This window comes from Schistocerca serialis, chromosome 6, assembly GCF_023864345.2.
Source record: "Schistocerca serialis cubense isolate TAMUIC-IGC-003099 chromosome 6, iqSchSeri2.2, whole genome shotgun sequence".
Taxonomy (NCBI): Eukaryota; Metazoa; Arthropoda; class Insecta; order Orthoptera; family Acrididae; genus Schistocerca; species Schistocerca serialis.
The window spans coordinates 730495628-730515858 of NC_064643.1; the positions used below are offsets into that span (position 1 = coordinate 730495628).

Here is a 20231-nt window from a genome sequence, read left to right on the forward strand (position 1 = left end):
ATTAACTCAAGATCACAATATAAATTTCAGCTGCAATGTACTTCATAGCTTTAAATTACTAATTGAGTTTATTCTACTCACCTCGATCTCGTACGTTTACAAACAATAGCGTGACACCGTTTAGCACCATCGAGGACGGGATCCCAATTGTCGTAGTGAGCGAGCAGAGCAACGGCGCAGAATGCTACGAACATGGGCACAGTGCCAAGATAAAATGTATATGGGTAGTGCACGCGTTTCATTACTACATCGGCAAGCATTGTCATCGGGATGGTCAAACTGATGGCCACTGTAGCAATTAATGACGATGTCAGGAAACAGCCCCTGTAAATAATGGTATAAGTGTGTGTAAAATCACTGCATTGTTTGCATATGTGATGCTTAAATTACAATTGTGATCACTGTGGAACACATGGTATAACAACTACATGAGCCCCAATAATAACTTATTATTATGAGGAATTCATAGGACACTATTTGGTAACTTTGTAAGGCACTGACAACCACTTACAAATGCAATATCTGTTTCATAACTTCATACTTTTTTAAGAGATTTGAACAGATATAAAGTGGATGACATTTCCTTTGTTTTAACACATCTGGTGAAATTGGACAACATTACAAATGCAGTTTATTATTGTTCCATGTAGTTTCCTTTATCAGCAATGTAAGTTCGTTTGTTGAGTTATTCTCTTTTTAACATTACTTCAACAGGTCAAACATGTTCAAGTGATGAGGAGGGAGGACAGGAGGGAAAAGATGTTTGTAGTGTCACAAATTAGTCAATTGGTGCTGGTAACACAGCTCTCTTTTCTGAATGTGTGTTAGGACGTAAACATTAATGCTTTAATGTATTTTAAATACTTACATTTCAATAGAGTCATGTAACTGTTTTTTTCTTTGTTTATGTGGAGTTGACTTGAATCATGATAATGCAGTATCATCTTCTTTTCTTTGAGACTGACGTTTACTACAGCAGACAACACACTATTGTAGGTGATAGCCAGTGACGAGAAGATTCAATTTCCAATCGAATTTATTGCTCGTAACACGTAATTTTACACACATGTGCATTTTCAACTAAGTATAAAGTTTTTATGTTTACAGTTTTTTAGTTTACATTATTTCTTATTACATTGTAATTCATGTTAAATTCAAGTTGTAAGAGCATTTTTCGATAAGCCACTGCTTGACAAACTTTTTAAAAGTATCCCCTGTCAATATCTTAACTTCATTTGGTAACAAGTTATTAAAAACAGGTCCTCTGACAGAGGCTTTTGCTGTTAGAGTTAATCTTCTGTTAACCATATGAAAATATTTTCTAAGCCTTGTTTCATAGTTGTGAATATCCATGTTTCTTTTGTGATCTTAGTGTCTTCTCTCACTAGCATTATAGTTTCTAGTATATACATGGCATAAACTGTGAAAATATTGTGTCTAATGAATAGGGGTTTGCAAGAAATTCCTGGTTTTAATTTTGCTATGATCCTCAAGGATCGCTTCTGCAGTTTCATATTAGTTTGGCATGTCCCACCCCACAGTAATATTCCATAAGACAAGAAAGGATATACTAATCCATAATATACAGTCCTTAGGGTTTCATAATTAAGGTGTGGTGATAATCTTCTTAATACACATAGACTGTGTGTTATTTTTTTTACAGACATAATCAGCTTGCTGCTTCCATGAAAGTCGATCATCTATGCACAAACCCAAGAATTTACAATCTGTACAAGTTTTTTTTAGAATTTCATCAATCACAGTATTTTGTCTGTTTGGACCACTTGGTTTAAGATGAATAATATTAGTTTTTCTATGTTTACTTCTAGGTTCTCCCTTTCAAAGTGAGCTCTTGCCTTTTCAATAAAGTAACGTATCTCTTCAACTACGCTGGGCTCATTGTCTACATAGCAGACACCGGATGTATCGTCTGCATACATAGTGATAAATTGCTTATTGTCAAGAAACACTGGAAAATCATGTACTGTGCATGTCAATAAGACTGGATCTAAAAGAGAGCCCTGAGGAACACCAAAATGTATATTTCTGATACTTGACTTTCTCCTCTCCAGTATATCTCCATTAGAGTACATAATCTCCATGCACTGTTGTCTACCCTTTAAATATGTTTCTAGCAATTGCACAAGTTTTCCAGTGACACCACTCTTCGAAGTTTTTGATAAGAGCACGTCATGATGTACTCTTTCAAAAGCCCTTGAGAGGTTCAGGAATACTTCTGCTGCTTGGGATTTTTCATTTATTTTTTCTAGTAAATTATGGACAAATTGTACTGCTGCTAATGTGGTACTTTGACCTCTTCTGAAACCATGCTGGAAATCACTTAATTTGTCAGCATTGTCATAATGTTCCAAGATTTTTTAAAATATTATTTTCTCTATCAGTTTGCTGAAAGGTGAGATTAGGGCAACAGGTCTGTAGTTCTGTACTGTCAAGACATCATATTTTCTTTATTGTAAAAATAAAATGAAAATAATATCTGTTAAAAAGACACAGACTGATGTATTAAAGCTGGTGTGAACAATTCCCTGTAATCGAGATTACTAAACTACAATACAATGCAACTCACATGAAGGAAAATATTTACACACTAACTTCTTATTTATGAAGATGAAAAATTAATATGGTGCTTCACATAACTACTTTGGATTAAATACACATTTACCATTTGGATACACAATCTAAGTACATTAGTATATCCACTCTTGTCACTCTGCTACTTTCAATACTTAAGTCTCCAAAGCCAACATAACATAATTTCCCTTTTATGTTAAACAGTCAACTGGATATGGGCATAGGCTTGAAATCAGTTTATATATGTTGTTGTTGTGGTCTTCAGTCCTGAGACTGGTTTGATGCAGCTCTCCATGCTACTCTATCCTGTGCAAACTTCTTCATCTCCCAATACCTACATCCTTCTGAATCTGCTTAGTGTACTCATCTCTTGGTGTCCCTCTACAATTTTTACCCTCCACATTGCCCTCCAGTACTACATTGGTGATCCCTTGATGCCTCAGAACATGTCCTACCAACCGATCCCTTCTTCTGGTCAAGTTGTGCCACAAACTCCTCTTCTCCCCAATTCTATTCAATACCTCCTCATTAGTTATGTGATTTACCCATCTAATCTTCAGCATTCTTCTGTAGCACCACATTTTGAAAGCTTCAATTCTCTTCTTGTCTAAACTATTTATCATCCATGTTTCACTTCCAAACATGGCTACACTCCATACAAATACTTTCAGAAACGACTTCCTGACACTTAAATCTATACTTGATGTTAACAAATTTCTCTTCTTCAGAAACACTTTCCTTGCCATTGCCAGTCTACATTTTATATCCTCTCTACTTCAACCATCATCAGTTATTTTGCTCCCCAAATAGCAAAACTCCTTTACTGCTCTAACTGTCTCACTTCCTAATCTAATTCCCTCAGCATCACCCGATGCAATTTGACTATATTTCATTATCCTTGTTTTGCTTCCATTAATGTTCATCTTATATCCTCCTTTCAAGACACTGTCCATTCCATTCAACTGCTCTTCCAAGTCCTTTGCTGTCTCTGACAGAATTACAATGTCATCGGCGAACCTCTAAGTTTTTATTTCTTCTCCGTGGATTTTAATACATACTCCGAATTTTTGTTTCCTTTACTGCTTGCTCAATATACAGATTGAATAGCATCAGGGAGAGGCTACAACCCTGTCTCACTCCCTTCCCAACCACTGCTTCCCTTTCATGCCCCTCGACTCTTATAACTGCCATGTGCTTTCTGTACAAATTGTAAATAGCCTTTCGCTCCCTGTATTTTACCCCCGTCAACTTCAGAATTTGAAAGAGAGTATTCCAGTCAACATTGTCAAATGCTTTCTATAAGTCTACAAATGCTAGAAATGTAGATTTGCCTTTCCTTAATCTTTCTTCTAAGATAAGTCGTAGGGTCAGTATTGCCTCATGAGTTCCAACATTTCTAAGGAATCCAAAATGATCTTCCCCGACATCAGCTTCTACCAGTTTTTCCATTCGTCTGTAAAGAATTCGCGTTAGTATTTTGCGGCTGTGACTTATTAAACTGATAGTTCGGTAATTTCCACATCTGTCAACACCTGCTTTCTTTGGGATTGGAATTATTATATTCTTCTTGAATTCTGAGGGAATTTCGCCTGTCTCATACATCTTGCTCACCAGATGGTAGAGTTTTGTCAGGACTGGCTCTCCCAAGGCTGTCAGTAGTTCTAATGGAATGTTGTCTACTCCCGGTGCCTTGTTTTGACTTAGGTCTTTCAGTGCTCTGTCAAACTCTTCACGCAGTATCGTATCTCCCATGTCATCTGCATCTACCTCCTCTTCCATTTCCATAATATAGTCCTCAAGAACATCGTCCGTTTTTATATAACTAACAAAGAGATAGAGGGGCTGACCAGTACTTACCTCAGCTCAGTACAGCCGATAGATACACAAAAAACAGAACAGAAAATTTACGTTCCTAGCTTTCGGAACAAATGTTCCTTCATCAGGGAGGAGAGAGGGGAAAGAAAGGGAAGAAGGGAAAGTAGATTCAGTTACTCACAACCCAGGTTATGAAGCAACAGGGAAAGGAAAATAGAGAGGGTAGCAAGGATGGAGGCATGGTTGTCAGAGGGCTTCCCTCTGACTCGTTTGCCACGAAGACCTAGGCTGTAGGGAAGGGACCGTTTGATGTGGAATGGGTGGCAGCTGCCTCTTCATGGCAAACGACTCTGCTCCATTCCGGAATCCCTGAACCATTACACCAACAATCTGACAACAGCTTTTGCATCCCGCAACTACCCTCTCGACCTGGTACAGAAGCAAATAACCAGAGCCACTTCCTCATCCCCTCAAGCCCAGAACCTCCCACAGAAGAACCACAAAAGTGTCCCACTTGTGACAGGATACTTTCCAGCACTGGACCAAACTCTGAATGTGGCTCTCCAGCAGGGATACGACTTCCTCAAATCCTGCCCTGAAATGAGATCCATCCTTCATGATATCCTCCCCACTCCACCAAGAGTGTCTTTCCGCCGTCCACCTAACCTTCGTAACCTGTTAGTTCATCCCTATGAAATCCCCAAACCATCTTCCCTACCCTCTGGCTCCTACCCTTGTAACCGCCCCCGGTGTAAAACCTGTCCCATGCACCCTCCCACCGCCACCTACTCCAGTCCTGTAACCCGGAAGGTGTACACAATCATAGGCAGAGCCACGTGTGAAAGCACCCACGTGATTTACCAACTGACCTGCCTACACTGTGAAGCTTTCTATGTGGGAATGACCAGCAACAAACTGTCCATTCACATGAACGGACACAGGCAGACAGTGTTTGTTGGTAATGAGGATCACCCTGTGGCTAAACATGCCTTGGTGCACGGCCAGCACATCTTGGCACAGTGTTACACCATCCGGGTTATCTGGATACTTCCCACTAACACCAACCTGTCAGAACTCCGGAGATGGGAACTTGCCCTTCAGTATATCCTCTCTTCTCGTTATCCGCCAGGCCTCAACCTCCGCTAATTTCAAGTTGCCGCCGCTCCTACCTCACCTATCTTTCAACAACATCTTTGCCTCTGTACTTCTGCCTCGACTGACATCTCTGCCGAAACTCTTTGCCTTTACAAATGTCTGCTTGTGTCTGTGTATGTGCGGTTGGATATGGGTGTGTGTGCGAGTGTATACCCGTCCTTTTTTCCCCCTAAGGTAAGTCTTTCCGCTCCCGGGATTGGAATGACTCCTTACCCTCTCCCTTAAAACCCACTTCCTTTCGTCTTCCCCTCTCCTTCCCTCTTTCCTGATGAGGCAACAGTTTGTTGCGAAAGCTTGAATTTTGTGTGTATGTTTGTGTGTCTATCGACCTGCCAGCGCTTTCGTTCGGTAAGTCACCTCATCTTTGTTTTTATATATAATTTTTCCCACATGGAATGTTTCCCTCTATATATATATATATATATATATATATATATATATATATATATATATATATATATAAACAAAGATGATGTGACTTACCAAACGAAAGCGCTGGCACGTCGATAGACACACAAACAAACACAAATATACACACAAAATTCTAGCTTTCGCAACCAACGGTTGCTTCGTCAGGAAAAAGGGAAGGGGAGGGAAAGACGAAAGGATTTGGGTTTTAAGGGAGAGGGTAAGGAGTCATTCGAATCCCGGGAGTGGAAAGACTTACCTTAGGGGGAAAAAAGGACGGGTATACACTCGCACACACACACACACACACACACACACACACACACACACACACACATATCCATCCACACATATACAGACACAAGCACACATATACAGAGGCAAAGAGTTTGCTCTAGTCGTAAAGGCAAAGAATTTGCCATTGATTGTGACTGGTAGTGGATTTCCTTCAAGATTGCCCTCTAAAGGAACAGTCACAGAGTTCAAGAACAGCCATTATGGACAAGGTTGACTAAAATGGATGCCATAAAATTTGAAACAAAGAAATGAAATATATATAAAATGACTAAATTGAAATTGAAGACATCATGATCCACAGAGAATGTATTTTATGCACTTTGTTACAGAAATTAGCGACAATTATTTGATTTTAAACAGTTATAATTTTTTTTATTGTAATGGAAATTTATTCATTCTGGCAAGTTTTCTTTCTTCCATATTAAATAACATGAAACAAATTTACAAATTCAATCTTTTTTTTTTAAAAAAAAACTGTACTGAGATAATTCGTTTCAAAGGTGGATAATCTCATTTTGATGTGAATTCCTACAACTTGCATCATTTTACGTGCATTATGGATACACCCACTGAAACTTCAAAAAGCAGTATTCATTCATTATAAATACATAGAGAGAGAGAGAGAGATAGAGAGAGAGAGAGAGAGAGAGAGAGAGAGAGAGAACATTAAGGCAATCAGTGTAAACACAACAGGACATAAAAGGTGTCCAGTAAATTTCATTGCATTTATTTTAGTCTGCTGGAATCAAATGCTACAATATTTGGTTTTCACACTGTCCAAAAGACTGCAATGCTATGTTTCTGTCAGAGTAATCTGGAGTTTTGACAACCAAATTTACCTCTTGGACTGGAGGGCTCCTATCTTTTTTCTATAATGGCCTACTGTTCTTTGTGGATCCAAATCTTGTTGCATATTACAGTTTGATTAAGAAGTGCTATTTCTTCCTCAAAGTGATTTATACATCACTGTCAGATATCTTTCTGAAAATCTTTCTGTCCTCTGGTACGAAGAAATGCAATCCACCAACAGTAAATTTGTAGTATTTCAATCCCTCAACAGTTTTGTCCACCTCAGGTGGCATCTTGACACAGTTTTGAAATTTGCCATCCTCCTGAATGTCATAAACAACTAGAATGTGTCATCAATTTGATCTTCTGCAGCATGACACCTAATGCAAATATTTTGGCCCAACCAAACAAATGACTTTTGACAAGGTAACAGTGATAAACCGTGCTCAGAGATTTTTGGTTGGTTGAGACTGAAACTTCCTGGCAGATTAAGACTGTGTGCCGGACTGAGACTTGAACTCGGGACCTTTGCCTTTCGCGGGCAAGTGCTCTACCATCTGAGCTACCCAAGCACGACTCACGCCCCACCCTCAAAGCTTTACTTCTGCCAGCACCTCGTCTCTACTGGCAGAAGTAAAGCTGTGAGGACGGGGTGAGAGTCGTGCTTGGGTAGCTCAGATGGTAGAGCACTTGCCCGCGAAAGGCAAAGGTCCAGAGTTTGAGTCTCAGTCAGGCACACAGTTTTAATCTGCCACGAAGTTTCATATCAGCGCACACTCCACTGCAGAGTGAAAATCTCATTCTGGTTGAGATTGTTGATAAGAAACTTGATGGTTATTCTTTTCATATCATCATCAATATGCATGTTAGAACAACATCATTGTTTGGAAACAAAAGTACATATACGTAATTATTGAAATTATATAGACATTAAGCGGACTAGACTACATACAAATGTTGGAAGACTCAATCCAATTAAGTGACTCATTGGATGCTTCATGTAGACCATTGTTTGTTTTGTTTTGTTTTAGGACGCAAAAACAAATAAGGCCATTCACACCCACGTCAGAAATGTAAAACACAAATATGAAAAAGGAGTTAAAAGTGACTACACATTAAGCCAAATGTACAGAAGGAAAGACAACTAAAAACAGGAATTTTCTCTTGGAGAAATGTCCATAAAATAGATTATAGAGACAACCGAGGTCATAAACTAAAGATTAAATGTCCTTTGCTTGATTGCTATGACAGATTAAAAGTAAAACGTGGTCAACAGGATGTGCATTATTTGCTAAAACTGCCAAAAACTCAGATGGCAAACATAAATTAGAACATAAGTGTTTAAAAAAAGGGCATTATGTCAGAAAATGGCAAACCATCAAAGGTTGATGACAATGAGCACAAAGTGGTGGGGGATCACCACTTAACAAAATGCCGATGGCTAAAATTACAGTGCCCAATACAGAACCTAGCTAAAATGATCTCCTCGTGGTGAGAGGGCTGAGAGGAGATCATCCAGGCTGCTGGGAGACGTTTAATTCCCTGGAGTGTGTTCCCATGAAGGGAAGACCAGTGGTGACACCACATGGTGACAGGTGGCAACACAGAGATCATCAGAGGGAATGGAAGAACTAGTAGGCCAAGATATGAGGACTACAGTCTTGACAGCAGTGTCAGTTGCCTCATTTCCCATCAGACCGATGTGACCGGGACCCACATAACATCACAAGGCTCCATCAAGATTGAGTAAGTGAAAGCTTTCCTGGACCCATTTCACTAAGGGATGGACAGTGTGCAGAACACACACACTGCTTTGAGGGGCAATGAGGGAATCAGAGCAAGTGACAATCAAAACTCCTATGTTGCCAGATGTACTGCACAGTCTGATACAGGGCGAATAGCTCTGTTGTAAATATTGAGCAGTGTTCTGGAAGCTGATACCAAAAATATACAGGGCGTTTAAAACGAAATGAGCCGGAGGCATAATTATAGAAACCAGTACCTGTATGTTAGAAGTATTGACCCTGGCTGTTGAGACACTTGTCCCACTGTGACAAAAGGAAGTGAATGTCTGTCTCATAAAATTCCCGGGGCTGCGATGTGAACCAGTTCCACATGTACAGCTGGACGTCGTCATCCACACGAGTGCAGGAAAGGTTATGCTGATGTTGTCCTTTCACCAAGATGGCCCCCTTCTGATTCACTTCCTGCAGCATGAGACAACAGTGAATGCCCGGAGTTACTCACAAACCTTGACCACCATTTGCCAAGCGATCAAATCAGAACGACCAGGCAATCTCACCTGTAGGGTCATTCTGCAAGTTTGCAAAACTTACAGTGATATAACGAGTCTGGAGTAGTGTCCTTAGGAGGCAAATGAAGTCTACGATCAATACGGGCTGCTGCACGAGGCCAAGGTGGAGAAGTGTTCACACCCATTAGGAAATTGGCAGACAGCGTGAAGTTAAGGTGCTGGAGCAATAGCCAAAAGCGAACTCCAGGAGGTAACAGAGAAGAGGGACGTGCCTCATACTGGTGGTCAAAGGAATCATCAAAGAAGCTGGCACAGGATGGGTGGCTGGGCATGGCAGACAAACAGCACACATGTACGCTGAGAAGAACATCCCATTGGTACGTGAGTGGTAGTTTGGCAGCTTCTGCATACAGACTCTCAACAGAGCTACAGTAGAACCCCTCTAATCCGTCACCTTTGGGACCGGGACCATGGTCGGAATGAAAAAAAGGTCGGATTATCCAAAAACTCTAATATTTATTGCAAAAAATATAAAAAGACATTTAGAACAAAAAATTAAACGATATAAGAACTAAAATACGTCTCCAGTAATATAAAAATATGTTTTTTTTTACACAGTGTTAAACAATATATTAACTAAAAAACGCCTACACACTATAGTATGTATTGGTTTTAAAAGGAAAACGACAAACAAATTACAGTCTGTACTGTACTTAATAACGTATAAATGTTATATACTGTAAACTAAAAAATGTTTATAACACTGTATATAAAAAAGACATTTTTTACAAGGAAATAAACTACTGTGTGTATAAACTAAGAAATGATTTTACTGTATGCATTGTTTTTACAGTAAAAACGAAAACAAATTACTTGGAAAAAAAGTCAGTGATACATTTTTGTTTAGCAGATGTTATTCTAGATTTAGCTGCAATGTCCCTCCATTTTTTTTATCCGCAAAACGTCCATTGAAGTTGAAGTTGAATTCTGCTCGATGTATTGAAGGGCGATGTCAAAAGGGTTTTTTGCATCGTTGTGTGAAATCTGGGTGGGGGGTTGTCTTCGCCATCCGAGTCCTCATTCACAGTTTCCTAGCTAACAGCGGCAACAATATGGTCGTCATTGAGCTCTTCAAAAGTATCACAGTCGTCATCACATTCATTGATCCACTCTTCAACTTCATTGGCAGGGGCGTTCGGCTCCAGAGTTTGTAGATCTTTAACGATTCCCAGTGCGTCGTTGTTTTGCTCATCTTCGGTACGCTCATTTTCAGTCATAACTTGTGGACAAAGCTTACGCCACGATTTCCGCAGTGTGTCAGGTTTCAGTTCATCCCATGCTGCAGCGATTGTGTAGATACCATCTTTGATGTACAGGGATTTTATTGCCTCGAATAAGTTATGACCTCCTTCAGATTTTTCCAAGGTTGAGCTGATATACTTTCTGCGATATCGTGTTTTTAACCATTCGATAACGCCCTGATACATTGGTTGGATGAGTGAGGTCACATTAGGAGGCAGGAAGAGAGCTTTTATGTCCCCTTTCAACAAATCTTCCACAGATGGATGTTATGGTGCGTTATCCAACAGCAGTAGAGCAAGAACAGGCAGATTTTTGTTTCAAGTCTTGTCAAAAAACCAGGATTTAAAAAATTTGCAGTCCATCCAAGCAGATTTATGATTGCGGTAATAAACCGGCAAGGAAGATAAGTTTATATTTTTGAATGCCTTTGGCTTCTTAGATTTGCCAATGACGAACAAGGGGAGCTTGTGGGTACTATCTGTGTTGCTACAAGGAATGACTGTTATTTTATTTTATAAGTTTCGTTCCTACCACGGATTCATTTGAAGCTGCGAGCGTTTTTGTCGGCAACATTTTAAAGTTCAGCCCTGTCTCGTCGATGTTATACACTTGGCAGGGTAACAGTTCATTTTCTCCTAGAATTTCTTGAAACTTAACAGAAAACTCCGTAGCAGCTGCGGCATCGGCAGATAGTTTTTCACAGGAAATAAAAACAAATCGGACACCATGACGAGTTTTACAACCATCAATCCAGCCTTCACTAGCAGCAAATTTACTTTCAGCTTCCAGTTTCTGTGCAAAACTATCGCTTTTTCTTTGAGTATTGGCCCAGATATTGGATTTCCTTACCTTCTTTCGGAACAAAACCACATCCACAATGCGTTATCAAGCAGTTCAAGTTCAGGCTTTTTTAATGTTTTACGGAGTGTTTTCACCATTAGTCGAAACTGTATAGTATTCAATGTCTTTTCGACTCTTCCTCCAATCCTTAATTGTCGTAACACCTACATTCAGTTCCTTTGCAATTTTTTGGAGCGATTCTCCTTCGTGCAGTCTTTGAAGCCCTGCTAATTTTTCATTTATTGAAAGAGTTACATGTTTATGTTTGAATCCAAACATGTTGAAAAACAGACAACTGTACACACAATGAATCTACAGTAATAATTACTGTAGAGTAATTACTGTACAGTAATAATTACTGTAGAGAACATGGAATAAAGCAAACAAAGTTTTTTAATCCCAACAAAGGATAAAAATGCACAATAACATACAGTATAACAATATGCACAGCGATAGACACCGCAACAAAGGCCCAACAGGCGTCCAGCCAGTGACAAGTCGGCACAGGCTCGCGAGCCTGAGCATGGTCGGACTAACCGGAGTGACAGACCATCCAAGGTCGAATTAGAGGGGTTCTACTGTAGTGTGAAAGGCACCAGTAGGCAAACGGGTGCCTCAATGTTGGATTGTACTGAGAAGGTGTAAGATGGGCAGATGTGCAGATGCATAAATGAAACACCCAGAGTCTAGTTTCGTATGGACAAGGGAATGGTACACAAAGAGGAGGGTGGTCTGATCTACTACCCAGGAAATACCACTCAGGACACGTAGGACACTGAGGGCCGGGTTCAGCGGGCAGCCAGTTAAGACAAGTGAGAGGACCAAGAAAGTTTCCTATTGAACATGAGCCCCAGGAATATCATAGTTTCAGCGGATGGAAGAGCAACAGGCCCAAGGTGTAAAGACGGTGGAAGAAACCCATTGCACTGCAAGAAATTTGTACAAACAGTTTGTCAGTAGAAAAGTGAAAGCCATTGTCGATGCTCCATGAGTAAAGATGATCAAGACAACACTGAAGTCTTTGGAGAACTGCAATAGATCCTAAAATCATCAACGAAAAGGGAGCCGGAGATGCCCAGTGGGAGACAGGCCATAACAGGGTTAATGGCAACAGCAAAGAAGACAACACTCAGGACAGAATCCTGAGGCACACTGGTTTCCTGGATAAGGTGTCCAACAAGGCAGAACCCACACATACTTAGAAAACTCTGTCTTTTACAAATTCCTGAAGGACACAGGCAGGTGGCCTCAGAGGCCCCACGTGTAGAGGGTACGAAGGATACCAATCCTCTAGCATGTGTCATAGGCTTTCTCCAAATCAAAAAACATGGCCACAGTCTGGTATCTCTGCAGAAAAAATTAATGACATGGGCTGATTAATTGACATGATGGTCAACTGCAGAACGGCACACTGAAAATCCACATCATGCACTGGTTAGTAAATTGTAAGACTTGAGCCACCGTACCAGCTAGGCAGGAATCATACATTCCATCACCTTGCAAACACAGCTGTTGAGAGAAATGGGGCAGCAGCTAGAAGAAAGGTGTTTGTCCTTACTGGGTTTTGGTATGGGTATGACATGGCTTCACACCAGTGTCTGGAAAACGTGCCCTCTGCCAGATGCGATTGTACATACGAAGGAGAAAGTGCTTGCCCACAAGAGAAAGGTGCTGCAGCTTCTGAATGTGAACATTGTTGGCCCTGGGGTGGAGGATCAGAATGAACTCAGATCATGATCTAGCTCCCTCACAGTAAAAGAAGCATTGTAGCACTCACAATTCTGAGAACAGAAGGGTATCGCCCAAGTCTCCTCCACTCGTTTCCAATGGAGGAAGGCAGTGTGATAGTGAGTGGAGCTCAAAATCTCCGCAAAATAGCAGCCCAAGGTGTTGGAGATTTCAACAGGGTCCACTGTGACATCACTTGCTATGGTCAGGCCAGAAACTGGGGAATCGACCTTAGTCCCAGAGAGCTGTCGGACATTGGCTCGCACGACGGAAGAGGGAGTGCAACTGTTAAAAGAACTAGTAAATGAAACCCAAATAGCTTTTTTGCTATCCTGAAGACTGCAGTGACAATACACTCACAACTATTTATAACGAATTCAGTTCATCATTGTAGGATGACGGTTAAAAAGACAGAGTAAGTGTCCATGCGCAAATTGCATCGTGGCATGCCTCAGTTCACAAAGGGACTGGGACACAGTGCAGTAAAGATGAAGTGTGAGGAATGGAACATTCTGCAGCAGTAAGGATAATGTTAGTAAGGTATTCTACCTGGTCATCACAACTGGGGAAAAGTTATTTGTCAAAGGTCGCCAGGGAGGAGTAAAGTCTCCAGTTGGCCTTAAAATGCAGCCATTTGGGTTTGCACATAGGTGGGGTAGGAGTCAGCAATTGGTTAGCATACAGGAAATGGTCGCTCCTGTATATGTCAGAGAGAACAGACCACTTGAAATGATAGGCAAGCTGGGCAATGCAGAACAAGAGGACCAGGTGGGAATACGTGTGCATGGAGTCTGAAAGACATGTGGGTGCTCCAGTGTTAAGACAGATGAGGTTGAGCTGATTGACAAGGGCAGCCAAGAGGGTACCTTTCTGACAGGTTCTGGGAGAGCCCTGAAGGGGATGGTGCAGATTCAAGTCACTGAGCATCAGAAAGGGATGAGGGAGTTGTCGAATAAGCCATGGTTGTCTAACCTGGTGACGCAAAATGACGGAGGTATGTAAATATTAAGGGAAAAGGTGAAGCGAGGAAGGAATATGGGAGTTGTAACTCTTCAGGCTTTCCCGGCGATCTAATGACATCTTGGGTTGTTGGGTGTTCTGCCGGATATGAGCGTCGTACTTGCACGATATTTTGGTCACGTAGCTCGTGGCTTTCATCAGGTGCGACCTGAGACTACTCCTCGAGTGGACCTGGGCCAGTATTTATGCCTATGGCCTTCCCCCTCCACCAACGAATGCAGGCGCTTCCTCTGTGGTCCGCGCCCATTCCCTGCGACCTGCTGGAGCGTTGCTGCTCCGTTTTCCGTCCGCTGCAATTCTACGTGTTCCCTCTGCGGTCCGCTCCCACCAAACCCGCTCCTGGGGGTTTCATCTACGGTCTGGGGTACCAAGCGTTCCCCCTGCGGTCCGCACCCGCTCACCATGACCTGTTGGAGCGTTGCCGCTCCATTTTTCATCCGCTGCGGCTCTGGATGTTCCCTCTGCGGTCCGCGCCCACCGGTCCCACTTCTGGGTGTTCCATCTTCGGTCTGGTGCGCCTGGCAGTCCGTCAGGGGCTCGTTTTCCATCTACATGTCTCTAGTTCTTCTGTTTGTGTAGTGCTGCAGCTGGCCCCGTTGCTCCTTTAACACTTCCAGAGCTGGATCCCAGGCTCTGCTTAGCTGGTACCCTGTGTCACGGTTCATAAGATCGTCAGCCATTTTAATTTCTATCGATTCTCTTATAACACTGTCCCAAAATCCGGGTGTTTGTGCTAGAATCTTGGTATCCTCATACTTCATGGCATGGTCTAGTTCTAGACAGTGTTCAGCAATGGCTGACTTAGTCACCTGTCTTAATCTAGTGTGCCTCTGATGTTCTTTGCACCTGATCTCCACAGTTCTTGTCGTCTGGCCAATGTAAGACATGCCACATTGACAAGGTATATTGTAAATCCCTGGTTTTCGTAACCCCAGGTCGTCTTTGACACTCCCCAGCAGTCCCCCGATCTTGATGTATGGACAGAAAACACACTTGATATTGTGTTTACGGAGGATCCTACTGATTCTGGCAGAAATAGAGCCAGCATAGGGCAGATATGCCACCTTCTTTGCTTCATCTTGGTCTTCTTCAGGAACCTGTGGTATAGTGGCTAGTTGGAGTGCCCTCTCGATTTGTCTGTCCGTGTATCCATTCTTGGAGAAAACTGTTTTGAGACGTTCTATCTCTATAGGTAGATTCTCTTGGTCTGACAGGGCACGTGCTCTGTGGACCAAAGTCTTTAGAACCCCATTCTTCTGTGCAGGGTGGTGACAGCTGCTGGCCTGCAGATATAAATCAGTGTGTGTTGGTTTTCGGTACACACTGTGGCCAATTGATCCATCCGCTTTCCTCTGGACTAGTACATCCAGAAATGGCAGCTGGCCATTCTTCTCCAGTTCCATGGTGAACTTGATATTAGGGTGGCATCAGTTAAGATGTTCAAGAAACTCATTGAGCCTGTCCATCCCATGTGGCCAGATCACGAAGGTGTCATCCACATACCTAAAGAAGCATGTGGGTTTAAATGTGGCTGTCTCCGATGCCCTCTCCTCAAAACTCTCCATAAACATGTTGGCAACCACATGGGACAGTAGGCTGCCCATAGCTGCACCTTCAGTTTGCTCGTAATATTGGTTTCTGTACAGGAAATACGTGGATGTCAGTGTATGACTGAACAGGTCCAACAGAGCACCGTCAAATTTCTCTGCAATCAGTTCTAGTGAGTCCTTCAGTGGGACCCTGGTGAACAGCGATACCACATCAAAACTAACCATGATGTCCGAATCTGTGATGAGCAGTTGCTTGAGGCATTGCAGGAAATCTTCTGAGTTGCGGATGTGGTGAATACATTTCCCCACATATGGAGACAGGAGACCTTTCAAGTACTTGGCTGTTGTGTACATAGGTGCCCCAATATTACTGACAATAGGACGTAGGGGCACACCCTCCTTGTGTATTTTAGGTAGACCATACAGTCTAGGTGGCACTGGCGCTTTTTCCCGTAGTTGTCCGACGATCTTCCTTCCTTTCCTTCAAGAGAGCACTAGTCTTCTTGGCCACCTTGTCCGTGGGGTCACACTCCAGAATTCTGTATGCAGGGTCCTCCAGAAGTTGGCGTACTTTCTCATCATAATCCACCCACTGCAAGATGACAGTGGAGTTCCCTTTGTTTGCTGGCAGTACCACAATGCTGTTGTCTTCCCGTAGTTTCTTGAGTGCAAGCCTCTCCTCGGTTGTGATGTTCGATTTCGGCGGCCTGGTCTTGGTGAGGGCCCTGCAGGTCTCTCGGCGGACTTCCTCTGCCACATTAGGTGGAAGTGTGGCTGCAACTTGCTCTACTGCACTGACGAAACCTGAAATGGGTACGTTTCTAGGGGTCGTAACAAAGTTGAGACCCTTGCTGAGTACCTTTAAGGTTGTATCATCAAACTGTATGCCACTCAGATTCGTCACAGTGCGTCTCTCTTCCATCTGCTGTGCTTTCTTACTCATGCGGTCAAACTTTGCAGACTGACAAGATGAGGCATTCCTTCTAGCACACTCAGCTAAAGACCAGGAGGCACGGTCTACCCAATCCCAATCTTCTCTTGTTAAGGAGGCTGCCATGTACAGATGAATGTGTAACCGCTCTCTGGCCACAACATCTAACCTGTGGCGCATATCTCGAATCCTCTCTCTCAACAGTCCCATGCTGGCTCTGCGTTTTATCTTGTTCGCCACTCTGGAGTTGATGTGATGTTTAATTCTGGCAAATACTGGTACCACTTCTCCATCTCGACACCTCAGCAAAAAACTGAGAGAACTCAGCATCTTCCCTTTCTTCTGCCGTAGCTTGTCCAGCTTCTTGATATTCTGATACATCTCGTCCCCGTAGAGACTTTTGATGTAACTCTTCAGGCTTTCCTGGCGATCTAATGACATCTTGGGTTGTCGGGTGTTCTGCCGGATATCAGCATCGTACTTGCACGATATTTCGGTCACGTAGCTCGTGGCCTTCATCAGGTGCGACCTGAGACTACTCCTCGAGTGGACCTGGTCCAGTATTTATGCCTATGGCCTTCCCTCTCCACCAACGGCTGCAGGCGCTTCCTCTGTGGTCCACGCCCATTCCCTGCGACCTGCTGGAGTGTTGCTGCTCTGTTTCCCGTCCGCTGCGGCTCTACGTGTTCCCTCTGCGGTTCACGCCCACCAAACCCGCTCCTGGGGGTTTCATCTACGGTCTGGGGTTCCAAGCGTTCCCCCTGCGGTCCGCGCCCGCTCACCACGACCTGTTGGAGCGTTGCGCTGCCATTGGAACAGTGTTATAAGAGAATCGATAGAAATTAAAATGGCTGACGATCTTATGAACCGTGACACAGGGTACCAGCTAAGCAGAGCCTGGGATCCGGCTCTGGAATTGTTAAAGGAGCAATGGGGCCAGCTGCAACACTACACAAACAGAAGAACCAGGGACATGGAGATGGAAAACGAGCCCCTGACGGACTGCCAGGCGCACCAGACCGAAGATGGAACACCCAGAAGTGGGACTGGTGGGCGCGGACCGCAGAGGGAACGCTTGGTACCCCAGACCGTAGATGAAACCCCCAGGAGCGGGTTTGGTGGGCGCAGACCGCAGAGGGAACACCTAGAACCGCAGCGGATGGAAAACGGAGCAGCAACGCTCCAGAAGGTCGCAAGGAATGGGCGCGGATCACAGAGGAAGCGCCTGCAGCCGTTGGTGGAGGGTGAAGGCCATAGGCATAAATACTGGACCAGGTCCACTCGAGGAGTAGTCTCAGGTCGCACCTGATGAAGGCCAAGAGCTACGTGACCGAAATATCATGCAAGTATGACGCTGATATCCGGCAGAACACCCGACAACCGAAGATGTCAATATGGGAGTTGTCGGCATTCTCCCTAGGTTGGTCTGCAGTGTCCATGGTAGAAAAACAGTTGGGGGTGTGCACTGGTGACATGCAGGTCAGCCGTGTGTGGGTGGCACGCGGTGACACCATTGAAGAGGATCTCCGAGTCAGGGAAGGAGAAGACCGTTTACCTTTGTTTGATTTCTTGAAACCTTTGTGGACGGCAGATGTCGAATCAGATGTTCGATGGCTGGAGGGACGTAAAATGTCTTCGCAGGAGCTGATTGTGTACCAGGTGATTTCACCACATGAGGTAAAAATTTGGTGGGTTGTTGGACAGCTGGAGGAGGAGGAGATGGGAATGCTACTATGACACTGTGTGAATTGACAACCGCTGTGCTGAATTTGAAGTCACATGTCTGCATGGCTATGTCCTTTGTGGAGCGAGTTGTTGCAAGAACAGTATTATAAAAAACTTCCTGGCAGATTAAAACTGTGTGCCGGACCGAGACTCGAACTCAGGACGTTTACCTTTCGCGGGCAAGTGCTCAACCATTTGAGCTACCCAAGCACGACTCCTGCCCCATCCTCACAGCTTTACTTCTGCCAGTACCTCGTCTCCTACCTTCCAAACTTTACAGAAGCTCTCCTGCAAACCTTGCAGAACTAGCACTCCTGAAAGAAAGAAAGGATACTGCGGAGACATGGCTTAGCCACAGCCTGGGGGATGTTTCCAGAATGAGATTTTCACTCTGCAGCAGTGTGTGCACTGATATGAAACTGAGTTTCATGCATTTTACTATCTGGTACTTACAATACTGTTTCCAGAATGAGATTTTCACTCTGCAGCGGACTGTGCACTGGTATGAAACTGAGTTTCATATCAGCGCACACTCTGCTGCAGAGTGAAAATCTCATTCTGGAAACAGTATTGTAAGTACCAGATAGTAAGACGCATTGACACAGCAGGAAGGAGGTGGTGGACAATTAGGTCACAAATTTGGTCGGGTGTCGACAGGACAATCGAGTGATGTAACAATGACACTGGTAGCAGTGCAGGGTTCAGACTGTACAGTTGAACTGCGATAACTTCACAGCCTGCTTTGATCTTTGATGGAAGCACTACTCTATTGAATGTGAGAAGAAGAGTGCATGTGGGCACTAAGGATGCATCTACCTTTTTCAGCATCTGATGGACTGCAGTAATGCCCTGATCAGAGACGTAAGTTGGGTTTCTGCCTCAGTCAGACCACCGAGCAGCCTAGTGTAAATAAAACCAAGCAAAAAATTCAGCATTTTATGGGCCTTGACATTAACAGGATAGCCATGGAGGAGCGAAGCTGCAAGCAGTTGTGCTGTGAATCACAAGTAGTCTCCAAAACCAAAAATCCATTGTGTAGACAAGAGCAGGATTCCTCAGGGCTGGCAGTTGCATCAACACCTTTCTGAATAATAAACAGATTGTTGTTGCAAAGGACTGACCCTCTCCAGTACGTCAAACGACGTGGAACCGAAATGCAGCTGGGACAGTCTTTGAATTGTTAGCTTCATTCTGATTCACATCTAATAGATGTAGACTGAGAAGATCTTTGGCTCATTGCCAGAAAATCCTCCATGACTGCCAGTGTTTCCGATTGCATGCTCCTTCCAACTGGGGGTTCCCCTCAGAGGGCAGCTCACCCGCCTTAGGTGGTTGTTCACACCTCAGGTCACACCTCCCGAACACCTGACAGAGGGACCAATTGGCAATTTGGTGGGAAGGTAACAGCTCAGGCAGTCACCCCTCCCTGGGCCTGGCCTGTACCAAGGGGTACGTACGAACCCTACCTGTTGATCTGGGGGCTGGGAATTATGCATTACCCAGTCACCTGTTCTGATGTCAGCCTACTAAAAATGCAGAACACATTCCCAAAAGTATCCCAGACATGTTTCCCAAGGGAGGGGAAAAAGAATAGCAAGAGGATAGACATGCAGCACAAAAGGGAAAAGATGCTGCAAATGCTAGGGTCCCATGGTAGCCAAGCATGAGCTTGTGAAGGAGTGGTGAGCCCCATATGGGAATCTAGACTCTTGATACCAACACAAAAACATCTGTTAGTTAACTAATTTGCAACATGGCTCACTGTCCGAGTATCGTCCACCTCCATAGCATAGTGGTAGCGTTACTGCCTACCAAGCTAGGGGCC

The 20231-nt window shown here is 43.5% G+C and overlaps 1 protein-coding gene across 2 annotated transcripts in view; it reads right to left on the reverse strand.

Annotated features, from left to right (window-relative positions):
* The window catches only part of LOC126483929 (solute carrier family 35 member F5), a 176687-nt gene that overhangs the window by 18012 nt on the left and 138444 nt on the right, over positions 1-20231 (reverse strand). For both annotated transcript variants that reach the window (XM_050107206.1, XM_050107205.1), the window contains one exon: positions 82-324. In XM_050107206.1, coding sequence (XP_049963163.1) covers positions 82-324 — 243 coding nt within the window. The remainder of the gene's footprint in view (positions 1-81; positions 325-20231) is intronic.